The 16,385-nt window shown below is 38.0% G+C and overlaps 1 protein-coding gene across 9 annotated transcripts in view; it reads right to left on the reverse strand.

The window, feature by feature from the left end:
- Positions 1 to 16,385, reverse strand: part of Frem1 (FRAS1 related extracellular matrix 1) — a 146,762-nt gene that overhangs the window by 10,185 nt on the left and 120,192 nt on the right. For 8 of the 9 annotated variants that reach the window (XM_063251355.1, XM_003472257.4, XM_063251359.1 and 5 more), the window contains 7 exons: positions 14,462 to 14,534; positions 8,260 to 8,409; positions 6,408 to 6,646; positions 5,448 to 5,495; positions 5,029 to 5,193; positions 4,701 to 4,829; positions 4,155 to 4,270 (listed from right to left, as the gene is read on the reverse strand). In XM_063251355.1, coding sequence (XP_063107425.1) covers positions 4,155 to 4,270; positions 4,701 to 4,829; positions 5,029 to 5,193; positions 5,448 to 5,495; positions 6,408 to 6,646; positions 8,260 to 8,409; positions 14,462 to 14,534 — 920 coding nt within the window. The remainder of the gene's footprint in view (positions 1 to 4,154; positions 4,271 to 4,700; positions 4,830 to 5,028; positions 5,194 to 5,447; positions 5,496 to 6,407; positions 6,647 to 8,259; positions 8,410 to 14,461; positions 14,535 to 16,385) is intronic. The other variant, XM_063251353.1, reaches the window with a different exon arrangement.

Below are 16,385 nucleotides of genomic sequence, written 5' to 3' on the forward strand. Positions count from 1 at the left end.
CACAAAGTTAAAATAGACAGTCTCGTCAGCATCACAGAAATCCCCTGGATTTCTGTTTTGAGGGGTACAACAGAACAGGCGATCCTTTCTGTCTCTTTCCTTTACTTACTTAGATGAATGACAAGGAGCATGAGATTTTGCTTCCTTGAAACTTTTTTGTAATCTGTAAATTGTAACTCGCTTCCCTCAAAGAAGTGATGGGAGGATCACATAACTAAGACATGTGAAAGAATTAGGGAAACTGCAAAGACAGTTTCTTACTGAAAGTAAGGTGTTATTACTTACTTTCTTACTGAAAGTAAGGTGTTATTGGCGAGAAGGCATGCAGAACTTGGTCGGGCGAGTGTAAGTCATGAGAATATGTCATGCAGATACATGTACATGAGAATATGTCATGCAGATAAGGTCTTAAGTAGATAAACTTTTAAATTAATTTAGGTCATTTTAATAGATCTGAGAAGAAACTATAACTAGCCTTTCTATTCAACATTGGAAGCCAGCTGCAATTGGATGAATCAATAAAATGAACTTAAAAAAATACTGGGAGACTGGTATAGGTTGTCAATAAAACGCATCAGCAATATTACTGTCAGCTGTCATTATTTTGTAAAAAATGATTGTTGATACCAAAAAGTTAAAAGACCATCATGCCATGATAAAGAATAGCCTTTATGGTTAAAAACACTTGGCAGCCTCACACTGACATTTATTGAGTAGATGGGAAGGTATCTCTCAGTACATGATGTGTTTCATTCTCTCATGGCATTAAGAACCAGTGTAAGTGTCACTAGAGACCAGCATAGTTATTTACTTTGAGAACCACTGGAAGATAAAGCTACTTTCAAATTTGATGCTGGGTGTTACACTGTGTTTATTTACATTTTAGCAATAAATATTAGCAAAAATTTAATCTTCATAAGCTTCACTGAATATTAGTGCATTTGTGCTCATTTTTGTCAGTAAAGAAGCCATAGTCTCCCTTTGGTAGTATACTGGTCAGATAGCATTAGGTACTGTGTGAAAAATCTCTCTTAAAGGAGTAAAAGGACAGATATTTCTATTACTACATGGGCTTTCAATACATTAAAACAAGTTTTAAATGACAGTGGGACATCTGCTTGTTTTTGTTAAAGAACATCTTATTTTTCTTTGAATATATAGTACTATAGGAATATACAAACAATATGGCAAATGTCCAAATAAAAATTAATTATAGAAAAAGATACATTGCCATTAATTGCTGGATAACACGGATGAGAACACCCTGTAATCCTTTTATTTGACAGAAGTGATGTGCATAGGAATGTACTGAGAAATGAGCAAATAATTTGATCCTCTGTTGTGACAATGCTCTGGGTCACACATTGCTTCTGGCACGGTAACTGCTGTAAATAAAACTGATTCAGGACACTTCTGAAGCAGCCATGACAGGGATCCTGAAGACACTTGGAGAAAGGACTTCCAAAACTACTTCTGGAGGTGGCAAGAATGTTGGGATAAATGTGTTTGAAAGGAGGGTAAATACCTTGAGGGGAATTCATGGCAATGTGACTTTTACTGTAATAAATGCTTTTGCATTTAAAAGTTCACTGTAATTTTTATCACGTCTCATATTTAAGCAGTGATTACAAGATTTTTAAATATTTTAACATTTTTTGTTTTTAACATTTTTTTATATCATACTCTTTTTTTTTGAGACAGGGTCTCACTGTGCAGTTCAGGCTGTCCTTGAACTCACTTTGTAGCCCAGGCTGGTCTCGAACTCGCAACGATCCTCCCACCTCAGCCTCCCAAGTGCTGGGATTACAGGCATGAGCCACCATGCCCGGCTTTATATCATACTCTTAACAAAAAGTTTGAAAGCTACTGATTACACAAAGCTACTGATACACAAAGCTACTCTATTGTGACGCCATTTATAGGCAGGATATGAAATACACCTGTGGGAAAAAAGTGATTGATATGCCCAATTTTTAAACATTTGATTAAATTTTTAAAAATCTAAGTATAAAGCTAAGTACAGTGGCAGGAACCTAGTCAGATTTGGGAATCTGATGCAAGAGGAACTTGAGCTCAGAAATTTGAGGCCAGCCTAGGCAACATAGTAAGATCTTGTTTTAAAAGAAAAATCTAAAAAAAAAAAAAATAAAATAAAAAAAATAAATAAAATAAAATAAAAGAAAAATCTAGGTATAATTTACATACAGTGAGATGCATAGGTCTTTAAATATTCAATTGATGTGTTTTGGCAATGTATATACATCCATGTAACCACTACCCAGAGAAATATAAAACATTTCTATTAGTCTCGAAGATTCCTTAGTGCTGTTTTCTCTACTGATGACTATTTACCATTTGAAACACCATACATTAGATTTTCCTATTCAAAGAAATAGAATCACACATTACTCATTCTATCATGTAAAAGGCTGCATTCTGTTGTGCTTTCTCTATATATTATTTTATCTACAGTTTATCCACATTGCTGAAGTTCTCAGTAGTACATTTTATTGTTTATAAAAGAATTTATATAAAAATGCGATTTGTTTTCTTGTTAATGCAGAAAATGTGAAGTATTTCTACAAGTAGGTAACAAAAAGCAACCCAAATTATTATCAATATAAAAATCACTATGAAATTATTTTGTACTTTTGCGTATATTTTCTCTCAGCTAAATACCTTACAGTAGAATGGTTAGGCCGTAGGGTATGCAACTTTCTAAGAAATGTCCAGACAGTTTCACAAAATGGCTGTACCATTCTACACTTTCCTTGCAGCATGTGAGAATTCTACACCCTATTGACATTCGGTGTTGTTGTGTTTTATAATTTTAACTGTTTAATGGCATGAGGTGGTCTTTCACTATGATTTTAATTTTGTTACATTTACTTCGATCAGTACACATTTGTGGTATACAATGTTTACTCCCTTGTAGGGAGTTGGTACATGTATGAAACATGCCTTAAGCTCATTTTTAATCCCGTTCCCTGACACTGTCCCACTCCCTCCATCTCTTGATTCCCTTTTCCTTTAAGAAAAATCTACCTCCCTACTTCCCATCAGTTACCTTTTAATTTTAATTTGCTTGTGTAAGAGAAACCGTGTGATATTTGAGATGGTGTGTCTGATGTATGGTCTCAAGTTACACCCATTTCCTACAAATGACTCAAGTCTATCTTTCTTTATGGCACAATAGTACCCCATTGCGTGTCAATACCACATTTTCTTTATGCAGTCATCTGCTGATGATGCTGCTTCCACGATTTGGCTACAAAGAATTGGTCTACTATAAACATAGCTATACATATATCACTGTAATATGATGGCTTTCTTTTCAGAAGATGCCTAGGGAATCTCTAAGTCAAATGGAACCTTGGTTTTCGTTTTTTGAGGAATCTCCATACTGATTTCCATAGGGGTTGTGCTAGTTTTCATTTCTATCAGCAGTATAGACAAGTTCACTTTCCCTTGCAGCCTCACCAGCATTTGTTATTATTTGATTTCTTGATGATACCCATTCTTCCTGGTATAAAATGGAATCTTGGTGGTGTTTTAATTTTCCTAATATCTAGGTGTCCTAATATCTAATGGATGAATATCCAGTTTGGCAAATAGAAAGGAGAGTTAAGATGCACATTTTAAAAGCACATCTGAACTAGATGAATTTTGTTGTCATTACCAGACCACGAGATACCTTTCACTGACTGTTCGATTACCCAGTGAGCCTCTGTCCAATCTGTGAAGCTTCATCAGCATTGATGCTAGAGGCCTGATATTATAGGATGTTATAGTTTGTTACTATATATTTTAAAGCCAGAGAGGAGGGAAGGACCAGGAGAAGGAGAAGGGGAGAAAGGTGAAATCAGAATCTATAATGCTGCTGACTCAGAAAAGCTTCTACGGCTTTCTGAAAACAAACCAAGCTAGAAATAAAAAGAAAGAAATGTGGCAACAGTACAGCTTTGTTAGCCAGAAAGAGCAAAGTCAAAATATATCAAAGTCAATCACAAATCCATTCTGAACCACAAAACTCCCTTCAGGTTCCTAAAATAAACCCAGGCACGTGTTACACTTATTACTTGTTCACTGAATGGAGCAGACCTCTAGTTCCATGAGAAAACAAACGTCAACAAATGTGACATGGGGCTGCTTACTGTTCCCTGCAAGTCTGAGTAGCCATGTTCCAGGTGCTTTTCTGTTCTGTAATCAAGGTGTGACAGTAGCCTGCATGAAGGTGCCATCCAGCTGGGCAGGATTTGTCCCCCACCTCCTGAAAAACAGTTGTCTGTGTTCACATCACAATGCACTTTACAGTCTAGAGGCCGATCTTAGCACGAGGGACCCCATGAATCTCCTGGCCTTAGTGGCATACTTTTGTCACCTGAGCCAGGCTTATTCCAATTCTCCATCTTCAGAAATGCAATGATTTCCTACAGAAAACACTTCTTCAGTCAGCAGTTTCAATGTTAAGCCTTTGACATTTTGATAAGTAAATAAAATAAGCAATTATCTTCTTAAGTTTTATTGATTGAGTGTATTGATTTTACAATGCACTTTGTGATGTGGCCTTCCGAGGAATAGTAAGGGCAGGCTGACACAGAACGAGTTGGCAGGTACACACCAACTGCTAGCTCATCACTAATGAGTTGTCACAAGACATATACCAGTAAAGACGTGTGGCTTTGCAGCCCGTGTCCCACCTTGGTTTTGGAGTTCCAGGCTTTCCAAGCAATTCCATCACATTGATACAGCTTTTGGATGCTTTCTTCAAAATGAAAGAGTCCTTTTAAGTCCACAGTGCAGTCCTTTGGAAAGGAGGGTGACTGGCCCTGTGAGGAAGAGAGGCAATTTGAATTGACTTAATGTATACCGAAAACACTTATTCCCATTGGACTTCCATTTGTTGGGCAGTATTAGTGTTGAGTAAACTGTTCCTAGGCTTGGAGGTTATTTTGTAAATTAAGTGTGTTTATGGCCCAGCAAACGACTTGTTATGAAGTAAATAGTAGAGAAAGAAGATTTTCCTACCTGTCTGGGGAAGTGTGAGTCAGTTGTGGATTCCACCTTATCTGCTTGAGGCAGCTCTGTCACCTGGATTGTCTTCTCTGGCTCACTAATGATGGCTACTTTGGTCTTCCTTTTGTGACTTGGGAAACTGTCACCCTCCAGTTTCAAGGAAACCATTCCATGATACTTAAGGAAGCCAATAAACCACAATAATATGGTAAAACATCGAGACAGTGAACACAAATTTTTATAAAAATGATCAGTTCAAAAATTGTGTCTAAGCAAAAAGATGAAAGGTTTTTTCCCTGATCATTCAGTCTTCTAAAACAAATAATAAAAAAATTGGATAACACATTTGTAAAACATATACAGTAATCGTTTCAGTAAATATTTTGCAGCCATAAATACAAGAAATTTAGCAATTCTTTGCCTATACTTACACTATAGATGATGTCTGTTCCATTTCTATAAACAGAAGATGGACGAACCTGAAATCAACAAGGACAATAAATGCCTTAAATGAGCAAAAGGGTAAACCTTTCCAGTATGATCTTAAGAACTGAAAAAATTCAAACACGTTTCTTAAGATTTTTTTCCTGCTCAAATTGTTGGAATTTTATTTTTAATTAGCTTTTGTTGGTACATTTTAGATATACACAATGATCACATTTATCAAAGAAAATTTATACCTGTTCATCACATAGTTTGTGTTTTTCTCTTTTGCCTACCCTCCCTTCAAACTTTCCTCTCCTCCCCATTTGCAAAGCTCTGTTTCCATGTTTTCCTTCTTTCCTCATTTTTTGCTGTTTTTCTTTCCCTTCTTTCGTTACCCTCCCCCTTTGAAAGATTTCCTTCTATTTCAAAATACAATTTGGTCCTTTACACTTTTGGTTTCTCTAACTAGCAAAAGTCATTGGAATTTTAAAAATCACACAGTCTAATCACACTGACAACTGTGTTGATTCATGCAGACATAGTTCCAATTTAGGGAGAAAAGATTTCTTTACGGTTTAGCACTTCTATAGTACACAAAGTTTCAAAATACACACATGTAACCATGAGAGTGTATTTTGCTGGAGCACTATCCTATTCAAAGTCAAAACCACAGTGGTTTCCATACCCGAATGGATCACTTTTTTTTGTTCTAGTTTCCCTGATTTTTCCCTGTTTATCTTGCTGACAAGAGGAAACAAGCACAATCCATAACAATGAATCAATATATCTATCACTTCCCAGTGAGGCAGCATCATGATCTTTGTATACAAAGATCACATACTGCATGTTTCTGCAGAGAATCACGGCCCCACTCACTCTGAGCCTCCAAACAGCTTCTTCCCTATTTCACAACGCCTATTAATATGTATCCAACATGGGCACCCCCAGAAGGTCCCCATCCTTACCACTTTGCCATTCCCACGGGTCCTAAGCTTCCTTTGAGAAAGAGCTGTAGAATCAAAGCCCCCCAGGGTGTCTCCCCTGGTGAGTAGAAGCTGCTTGGAAGATGGAAGGGGTCTTCTTTCCAGATGCAGGGAGCCAGAAGTGGTGGGTGAGGAAGAACCTGGGGACAGTGGGTGCCAAATGCCCTTCTCCCAGGCATGGTGCTTGCTTTGGCTGAAGGAGTATGAAGGATGGCACTGTCCTGGAGACATGCAAGATGGCAGGCAGTCAGCATGTCTCACACAAAGAGATAAGGGATCACATGGACACAGCTCCTGGAGCAGCTTGTCATTAAACTTAGATGGATGCATTTCCCACCAGATGTTGTCTTTTTGCCATTTGCCAGAAACTCCTTACTCCTCATCAGTTTCTATCCAGGAAAGTGGTGCCCTTCTGCACATTTACAGGGTGATTATAAAGTCATGAAGCTGATTTCATAAAAGCACAATGAAAATCGTTGTCATGATTTTATAATCATACTATATACTTGGGAAATTCCACCTTTTACTATTATAAATTCTCCTCAATGTATCAGTTTTCTTCCTTGGTCAAATATTATTCCACAAGCACTTCAAAAAAAATTTTTTTTTCTGATCTTCTGGAGGCTTTTCCCTGATCTGCTAGGCGTAGAGACTGGAGATTTTAAAAGATGCCATGGAATCAATTAACAGTTATAAAAATTTGCATTAAACTGTTACAGAACAAATACCTAGTAAATTTTAACAGAACTGCTTCTATGGGAAATTTAGCCAATTAATATTTTGGGGATGATATGAAAAAGTCTAATTTCCAGAACGCTCATCTTACTATTCTATTTTACATTTTATATTTTATTTATTTTTTGGTGTTGGGTTCAAACCCAGGACCTTGTACATGCAAGGTAAGCTCTCTACTACTGGCTCATACTTGGTCCAGGACATTTTATATTTCATATATAAAGTATGCGTTTCACACACTTTGTGTATTTAATGTGACCAGAAATTTCTACTGGAAAAGAAATAAATTTGGTGAGGAAAGAGGTAGAAGGGACAGGTGCTCTGCAAATGCATAATATAAAGAAGCCAAAGAGGAGACAGCAGATTCCAGACAGGAAAGAAATATAGACCACAGGACACATCAGGTATAAACATGGGGACATAAAATGGAGCACAGGACTGGACATTTGTCAAATGCTAAACAGACAAAAAAAAAAAAAAAAAAAAAAACGAAAAGAAGGGATTTGGCAGGAAAACACTCAGAGCACCAAGCGCTTTGGCTGGTCTGTATTTTATTTAGTTCACAGGTTGGTCTTTAGCATCCACTACTCTGGGCTTGCTTGGCTCTGCAATCCAAAGCCATTCATTAATATCATCCAGCTGCTCCTGAATCCCTGAGCCAGCTGTATCTTCACATCTATTTTCTTCCACTTCTTCCCTTAGAATTTTCCTGGTACATTACAGTGGGGCTTGAGTTTTAGGCACCGAGAGCTCTCTTTAACAGAGGAAGATAATTACAGCCTTCCAAACTCTCAGGGAAAATAATTGTCGCTAGATTCTCACCAACATTGTTTCCCCCTTGGTGAGAACAACAAACGGTTAGGAGAAAAACAACCACCGCAATGACTTGTTGCTTTTCTCAAGCGATAGTTCTTAGCAGGAGGAAAACCACATGAAGCAGAAACTAGAATAAAGGGCCTACATCACGACTGAGGCTGCTTTCTTGACAAGAAATTAAGCATTTTGATTTGAAGGCGTTATCAAGCACATTGGCTGTTGAAAGCAAGCAGCCACAGCGCCAGGACTGCTCCTGATTTCAAGATGAGGATCAAAAGAATACCTCCTTTTGAGTCCAAAATTTTCACTGCAGCTTTTGTCTTTGTGCCAAGAACTGCATTCACAGGGGAGTTCAGAATTACTTCAAAGACCTCATCATCTTCCTCTAATCCGTCATAGGTAATTGCTATATTCCACATCTTAGTTGACATTCCTACAAGAAGTAAACATTTTAATTACTCTTTAATTGCTATTTCAATCACCTAGGTGTCAGAGAAATATATTAATTAACATGTCTACAGTTAGACTGCAATAGCCTGAGTGAGCTATTGTACTGCCACCAACTCACTGACGCCTTGCTGTTCGCCCAAATAATATGAAAAGACCACATTTGTTCCTGGACAATGATGATTCCTTTTCAGTGCAAACACTGTAACAAAAAGTAAGCTGCACCGTGCAAGGGATGGAAAAAATTGTTAGGAGATGAGATCCAAGATGAAAATTATTTTCCCACCTGTCCCTTCTCTTCTTAAGAATAAACAAGTACTGCAATTTTAAAATCTTCATAGTTTCAAAAATCTTAAGATGCTGATGCAGACAGAAGTGATTATTAGATGGTACTTCACGCTATTCATGGAACCCTTGAAATGATTGATTTCTGCAGACAGCTGCCTGCACTGGGCTGCCCGGCTTCCTGAGACCCTTCTAGCCCACAAATGCTTTTTCTGATGATGTAACACTCAGCAGTTTGAACTCCTCCTGGAGAGAATTTATGAGTTGGGGGGTTCTAGAAACACACTAAGCCTATTTATTTTCTCACTTTCTGTCTGACCCTATTCATGGAGTCACACTCAAGCTTGGTATAAGTAACACTGTGACTTTAACTCAAGACAGTTTTGATGTTACCAACATAGGCCAGTCATCCTGCCACCTCTGGGAATGCGAGGTTAAAGCAACCACAATATCAAGCAAAATATCAAGCAAAAATATCAAGAATGGAAGAGACTTCTGAGATGTCCCATCCTGAAGGATTTCCCTGATGTGAATTGCAGGACTGTCTTCTTGAGTTTTTTTAGAAGAGAAAGTGGAGGCAGGAAATAGAGAAAATGCTGTTCAGCAATGAAAGAAGGGGGAAAAGATAGTAAATTTATGGTTTAACTTTGCAGTGCTGAGTTTGAAATGCTTTCTCTGCACTTTATTCATTGGCTATCTGAGTGCTTTCAGTTTCATAAATCTTTCTATATAAGGTAGTTAAACACATTTTCCAAGGCTTTTCTTCTGAAAATATGACTCTTTTTTTCCCCTTGCAGACTGCCATCTACAGATTTATGCCTCTCAACTCTGCCATCTCCATGACAGCCTCTTTTATTTTCCCCTGGAGACAGTGAGGGTCTCATTATTTAAGTACAGGCTGGCCTTGAATTAGCTATATAGCCCAGGCCGGACTCAAGCTTGTAGTCCTCCTGTCTCAGCCTCCAACATCCTGGGATTACAGGTGTATGTTACCATATCCTGATGGCCTCTTTCTCAAAGACAAATCTATAGGTCTCATGATCTAATCAAAGTCTCATTAATCCCCATCAGGATCCAGTGAAAAGATGAAACTATCCACAGAGGAAAAAAAATCAGGTGTATTTAGATTAATTGCATTTAAGAATGGGTTAAGAGCTTACTTGCTAAATTTTCAGTATTGAGTCTATTTCCAAAGCAATGACTTTTGTGTTCCTTGCAAAAGCAGTTGAAGCATCTAATATAAAACTCCATATAATTTCTATCTCATGGATGAATGACTCAGTCTATCAAAACACATTTTGTATTTAAGTGTTTACCTTTGCTTAGATACTGGAGAATGACAAAGTGTAACATAAGCCAATCTCTGACCTAAAGGAGTTTAAAATTTCTTGAAGGAGACAAGACAAATAAAGTCCCCTGAGTATACACGCAGACTAATTCCAGAGCTCCCCTCAGATACCAAAGTCCACAGTGAACATTCAAGTCCTTTATATGTAACGTACAGATGCCCTCCTGTAAATTTTATCTTGACTCTACATTGCTTATAATACTCAATACTATGTAAATAGTTGTTCAAGTAGTGATAACAAGAAAATCAAAGCATACATGTTCAGTAGACATGATTTTTTCTCAATTATTTTTGATTTGTGGTTGCTTGACTAGGTGGATATAAAATCATTGGATGGGGGCTCTGAGCATACTAAAAAAGTAAAAAACTAGTGAAAACTGTATGGTTGTCTGCCAAAAGATATAGATTATATATCGTGTACCACACATATACAGGATCCAGAGTTGAAAGAATGAGGAAATGGGAAAACAATATAAATAAATACAGAAAAGAGACTAAATTGACCTCTTGATCAGGGAAGGAGAAGTAGGTCTGCTGGTTGGAATATAGAGAGGGGTCATGGGCTGTAGAATATTTCCGCACAGAGTCCTGAACACCGGGTGGCCACATTGAGACTCTAAACTTAAACAGGCAATAGGGAAGTCTCTCAAGGGGAGAAATGGCATTCAGAAAGTGAGTATTTTAGCAAAACAATTCTAGAGTTTCATGTGCAGGTCTGGGCACTCAAGGAGACAGGAACAGGTAGACAGAGTCTACAAATTAGAAAGCCACATAGGTAGCTGTTGCAATAAAATTGGCACGGAAACTAAGAAATTAACAATAAAGGCACACATACTATGATTGTTAGTATTTGGAGAAATATTCTGACTCTCAAATATCATACAGTTAAGCATTATTTAAATAAAAATCCAGTTAAAAACTGTTTCCAAGCCCCAACTAATTTCCCTCTTATTTGAAGAATCATTTTGTAAAAATTATAGTATCATTTCCCTAAAAAAAAAATCTTAAAAATGTTTGTTGGACCATGTGGAGTCAAACCAGATGGTTAGAGAAATTCTGAGTTTCATTTAAACATTCCGGCTTTGTTCAGTCTGCATTTCAACTTGGTTTCTATGTCTACCAGGTGCAGGCTTAGGTTAATGAGATTGGAAGTAAGGTCATTGTTGTTGCTGTTGTTTTTCTCTCTTTGTCTTGAACTTCCAAAGTGCAAAGTATTTGTTAACTACCTGAGATATACCTGCATTTTTGGAGGGCCTGAGCTGCCCTCTTCTCTGTTACTATAAAACAAAAGGTGTTCCAGAAGAGAAAGAAGGTGTTACTTTGTACAGACATACAGACATATCCCACTTTACATAATGGGTGAACTCCTGGTTATTTTTCTGCACAGCAGATTTCCCTATTGAAAGACATTTTCTCAATATTTTTTAGTAAATGCCACATTAGAGATCTGTTCCTTTGGAAAACATTTTGACTCGGGGATGATGAAGTTTCAATTAAGAATGTCATAAATCTTTCAAGAACACATATTTTAAAGGAAAACAATCATTTTCTAAGGAGCATTTACACATGCATTTAAGCTTAGTCACAATTGCTGAATGCCAAGTAGGCGAGATTCATGTTTTGGTTTGGCACCATAGCTGCCAGCAAGCCTTTTAGCCAGGCGTTCTCCAACCTTGTAATATTCCACTATCCTGGACTGCTCACTGTTTATTCAAGATCACAGACACTGCCGTGGTTAGAGAATGGAACAGACAGCTCTGGGTACCAGGAATGGGAGTGACACTGGGGACATTCACCCAAATGAAGCAAGGATTGGCATGATAGAAGTGTATGAACATTCGCTGAACCTGTGGACATGGGAGACCCTAAAATTCTCTAAGGCAACACTTCAGCTTATGAAATGGTTTCTGGCTTTATATATTCCAAAACAAATATCCAAGCATGTTTTCTTTTAAATTTATGAGATATGCTTGTACTGTTTTTTGAAAATGTCTAAATAATCTCTAGTAAAAAGGACTAGAGTTCCCAGAAGTCACTACCATCTAGTCAGAACAGCCTGTAAACTCCTCTAGTAGCCTGTGGGTATTTATCTTATCCAGTGCAATCTCCAGAAGACAGAGTACCAAGTCTCGGCTGGTGTGAAACATTCTAGTTCCTCTCAATCCAGACAGAGCACCTGGTGTGTGGTTCACACTCTAACAAGCCAAAAATCACAGCTGATCTTGTAACAGATATTAATACGGAAAAGCATCTATGACAAAGACTCTTGACTAGCAGGGGGGAAAGGCTGGAAGTGCCTTCACATAAAGGTCAAAAAAGTCACAATGCAAATGTGTGTCTTTTCACAGTAGAATGCACCTGCACCGAAGAGCCTGCAGAAGACTGAAGGGAAACACCAAATTCAGCACACAAGCAGCTCTTCCCACACAGTGTGTCAGGTTGAGAAACCAAAGTACCAGTTAGAAAGTTAAACATTACAAGAAGCACAATACAGTGATACCTTGTTTCACGAATTTAATTTGTTTCATGATTCTGGAAAAGATGGCTACATTTGTGGTCTTGTGGGAAAGATGGCTGCGGTCGTGTTTGTCACTCGATGCAGAGTTTGCAAACAAAAACAAAATTTGTGTCAAATGTTTCTGTTTGCAAGCCAATTTGTGCAGTCCATGACTGAGGTACCACTACAGTAATACTAATAGGTGTTCAATTTAAGGCTCACCTTTATGCGCCGAATTGTGCCCCTCAACAATTTTTATGTTGAAACTCCAACTCCTACTACTTCAAATGTGACTGAAATTAAGAGCAGCTGTAATCAGTTACTATGAGGACATACAAGCGTTGGGGAGGTCCTTCATCTACTATGATTTGTGTCCTTATAAAAAGGGAAAATTTGCCTGTGGCTGTGTGCTCAAGGAGAGTACCATGCTAAGATAAAGGCACAGATTAGGGTGGAAAGGCGGAAGCCAAGGAAAGGCAGAAGATGCCAGCAATCTCTAGAAGCATGAAAGAAAATATTCTCTGTGCCCTTTAAAAATGTGAGATGGTAAAGTATCATTTTTTTTGGTAAATTATCATTTTTTAAAATTACCCAGCATGTGATATTTTGTTAAAGCCATGATCAAGTGTCTTACTACTATTTGTGGGGAAGATATGGAAAGAAATCACATTTGTTTAATACTAACATGGTAGTGATTAAACTTAGGCCATTTTCTCTTGCCTTTGCCTCAAATTTTATGTTAGTAGTGGGTAATGTTGAAACTTTAGGGTAGGTAGAATGTTCTCAGAACTCAGGCCATGTTCTCTGAAGGAAGCACAAACCCATAGGCCCTCGCTTCTACCCAAGGACTTTGCCCTTGGGCAGGTAATTCAAGTATTTTCCCACCCTACAGAGCAATGAGGTAGTTACCTGCCTTTCCACATAAACGAGGGGAAAAGATGAGTGACAGCAGCATTTTGCACACTTCCCCTAAAGTGTGCCACTGCTTTTACACTAGTCTTTTAACCTGGAGTTTTTTTCTTCTTCTTCCTACTAAATACTGCCTCCCTGGGAAGTCTTACAGGAATTACTTTAACCAGAACAATGGCTCATCCTTTGGATATCAAGATACCATTCACTAGGGAGTGTGTTAACATCTACCTGTGTCTCACAATACAGCATTAGAACATTTTTGAGAGAAGCACCATACTTTGTAAGTGTGTGTGTGTGTGTGTGTGTGTGTGTGTATCCTAGGTATCTAACTTGCACATTGTAGACAAGCACATTAGCATTTTACCACTAAGCTACATGCCTAGCCTGGCACCATATTTTTGTATTCCCTTTTGCACCTAGCAAAAGATTTCAACAAATGTAAAACAAAGTGTACATTCTTAAATTGAATAGTAATTTCCCCTTACATCGAGCTCTTCCAAGAATGATCATTTAGAAATGCCCTTTAAGAATCCATGTAAGGGGGCTGGGGATTTAGCTTAGCGGCATAAGCGCCTGCCTTGTAAGCAGGCAGTCGTGAGTTCGATCCCTGGTACCGATAAAAATGAAAAAGACAAAAAAAAAAAAAAAAAGAATCCATGTAAGTATTCTGAAAATTCCCTTCAACATACATGGCGATGAAATTATTACAGCTTTGTGTTGAGGACTTTAAATGAGTGTTTTCAAAGACTGTTTTTATTTTTTCCTGAATTGTTTAGGATGGTTGTTTTTTATATTTATTACTTTGTATGACTTTTTTCTTATTTTAAATACATACTCATTTTAATAAAAAATAAGAAAGCTGAATATTAGCTCCAAACAGCTCCTTGAGAGTCCTTGAGAAGCTTCTCTATGGCTGAAGTTGCATAATATCCCCTCTTCACCAGTCACCAGACTTGTTCATAAAAACATGAAACACATTGCAGATATAAAACATACCTGCGTCAAACTGAATCAATTTCGATGGAGTCACGGTGAAATCTTTTCCAACTGTAGCTGACACTTGGTTGACCTTAAGGGAAAATAAAGTCTTTTTTTAAAATAAAAATAAATACTCTATTATAGAAAAACATTTATTCTCCCCATACTAGACTAAACTCAGGGCTCCTAAATCTGTTTTTAATATTAAGGGTTTTTTAAAAAAAATTATAATAAACCATTTTAGATGCAGGGTACGTAGATTGTTCCGAAAGTTAACTTTCTGCTTTTCCTCTTTAAATGATTCAAACATTAGAGAAGACAACAGAAATTTTAAAATTTTATTTTTCTCTGTCTTATAAGTGCAATCTTATTTTACTACTTTCCCTGTACTCCAATTTGGTTTTGAAAACATAGGAGAGGGAGGAAAAGAAATGAGGAGGAGGAGAGAAAATTCACTCCTGTTGAGCTGCTCAACTGTGAGTGACCCTGTGGCTCCAGGGCCCTGAAGTCTTCACACTAGAGGAACCCCAGAAAGTCTGCTCCATTTTCCTATCTGGGTGCCATCACCTCTCTTCCCAGACCTGAATGAGAACTTTGTGGGACTGAGGAAGCTGGCGAACTGACCAAGGTATAGAAGCCCCTGCAGAGTAAGCTGTCAAAGAAAACACTGCTGAGGCCTGAAGAACCACTGACCACCTCCCTGCTGCTCAGCATTAGGACTAAAAAACAAACGGCCACATTTAGGGGTCTAAAGTCAGGGTCTTAAAACTCACCCTCTAAAGGGCACCTAAATATATGTTAGCAAGTATCGTTGGCTGGTATGAAAAAGAAGTCATCAAATGAGACTCTGTTGAAGCATAAAAGGTGGGTGTTACTTTGCATATTTTTTAAGATGTTGAAGATAGAAAAATGAGTTAATACAGTTCTACACTTTGCTATCAAGGTGTGAAATGAGCATACAACTCAAAACTCTAAAATCTGTATTTCCATAATCTCAAACAATGACTTCGTTTCAAGTCAAAGGCTCTAACTTGTCTTAGTGGATCTGCAGTAGAAAACACTTTGCTACAAGGTGTTACCTCCTTGGCTTCCATTTGCTCTTTGTCTACAATGCCAAGGCTCCCCCAGACCACCTTTCATTGGGAAAGGGAAGCCCATTGTACACCTGGCTCCACCATATGCTAGAGGTTATTTTTCCCTGCATGGTTTTCACACATGCAATTACATAGTATTTACCCCCACTGAGTTTACAGAATCCTATATGAGAAAAGCTGCAGTCAATCGGAGGCAAGGTATTTGGAGAAATCAGTCAGGTAAAGGTGCACAATTCAAATCCAGGCAAACAGCATGGGATGAAAGCACTTCCCCCCTTCTCTGTTCCTAGTCAAATGGCCAACAAGCTCTTGTGCAAAGTGGCAGGTTGTGCTCTAGGTACTTTTCTGTAAAGACTCAGACACTGTGTTTGATGAAGGCCTTCTCGCTCAGCGGGCAGCCTCACACCGCACATTCAGCTTAAGTAGCAAGATGAGCACCAACGTGGCCGAACTCCAACTAAACCACATGGTACTTTGTACGGGTCTGGTGGGGGGATTATTAGAAAGCTACCCAGGGGGATTCTTTCCTTTCCATAAGCCATCTCCTGGAAAATTATAGCACACCCTATTTTTTTTTGCTGTTTTTACAATAGTAAAGTACCAATGTGTCTAGGGCAAGGAGCACCTGCATTCACTGAAAGGTACATATGGAGTCTGGATATGGTGGAATTTATGTTCACAAGGTTCTTTGGGTGATTTGAATGTACTATCATATTTTGCCTTTCTCATCAAACTGAGGAAGAAAGTCCCTAAGTCCCATGCTCCATTATCAGAATGTGTACCCTTTTCATGGTCTCATTCTCTTGATGAGCTGGTATTATAAAGACTCCTAAAATTCTTTCAATTCC

This window comes from Cavia porcellus, unplaced genomic scaffold, assembly GCF_034190915.1.
Source record: "Cavia porcellus strain 051 isolate PalLab524CR breed Dunkin Hartley unplaced genomic scaffold, mCavPor4.1 scaffold_1, whole genome shotgun sequence".
Classification (NCBI taxonomy): Eukaryota; Metazoa; Chordata; class Mammalia; order Rodentia; family Caviidae; genus Cavia; species Cavia porcellus.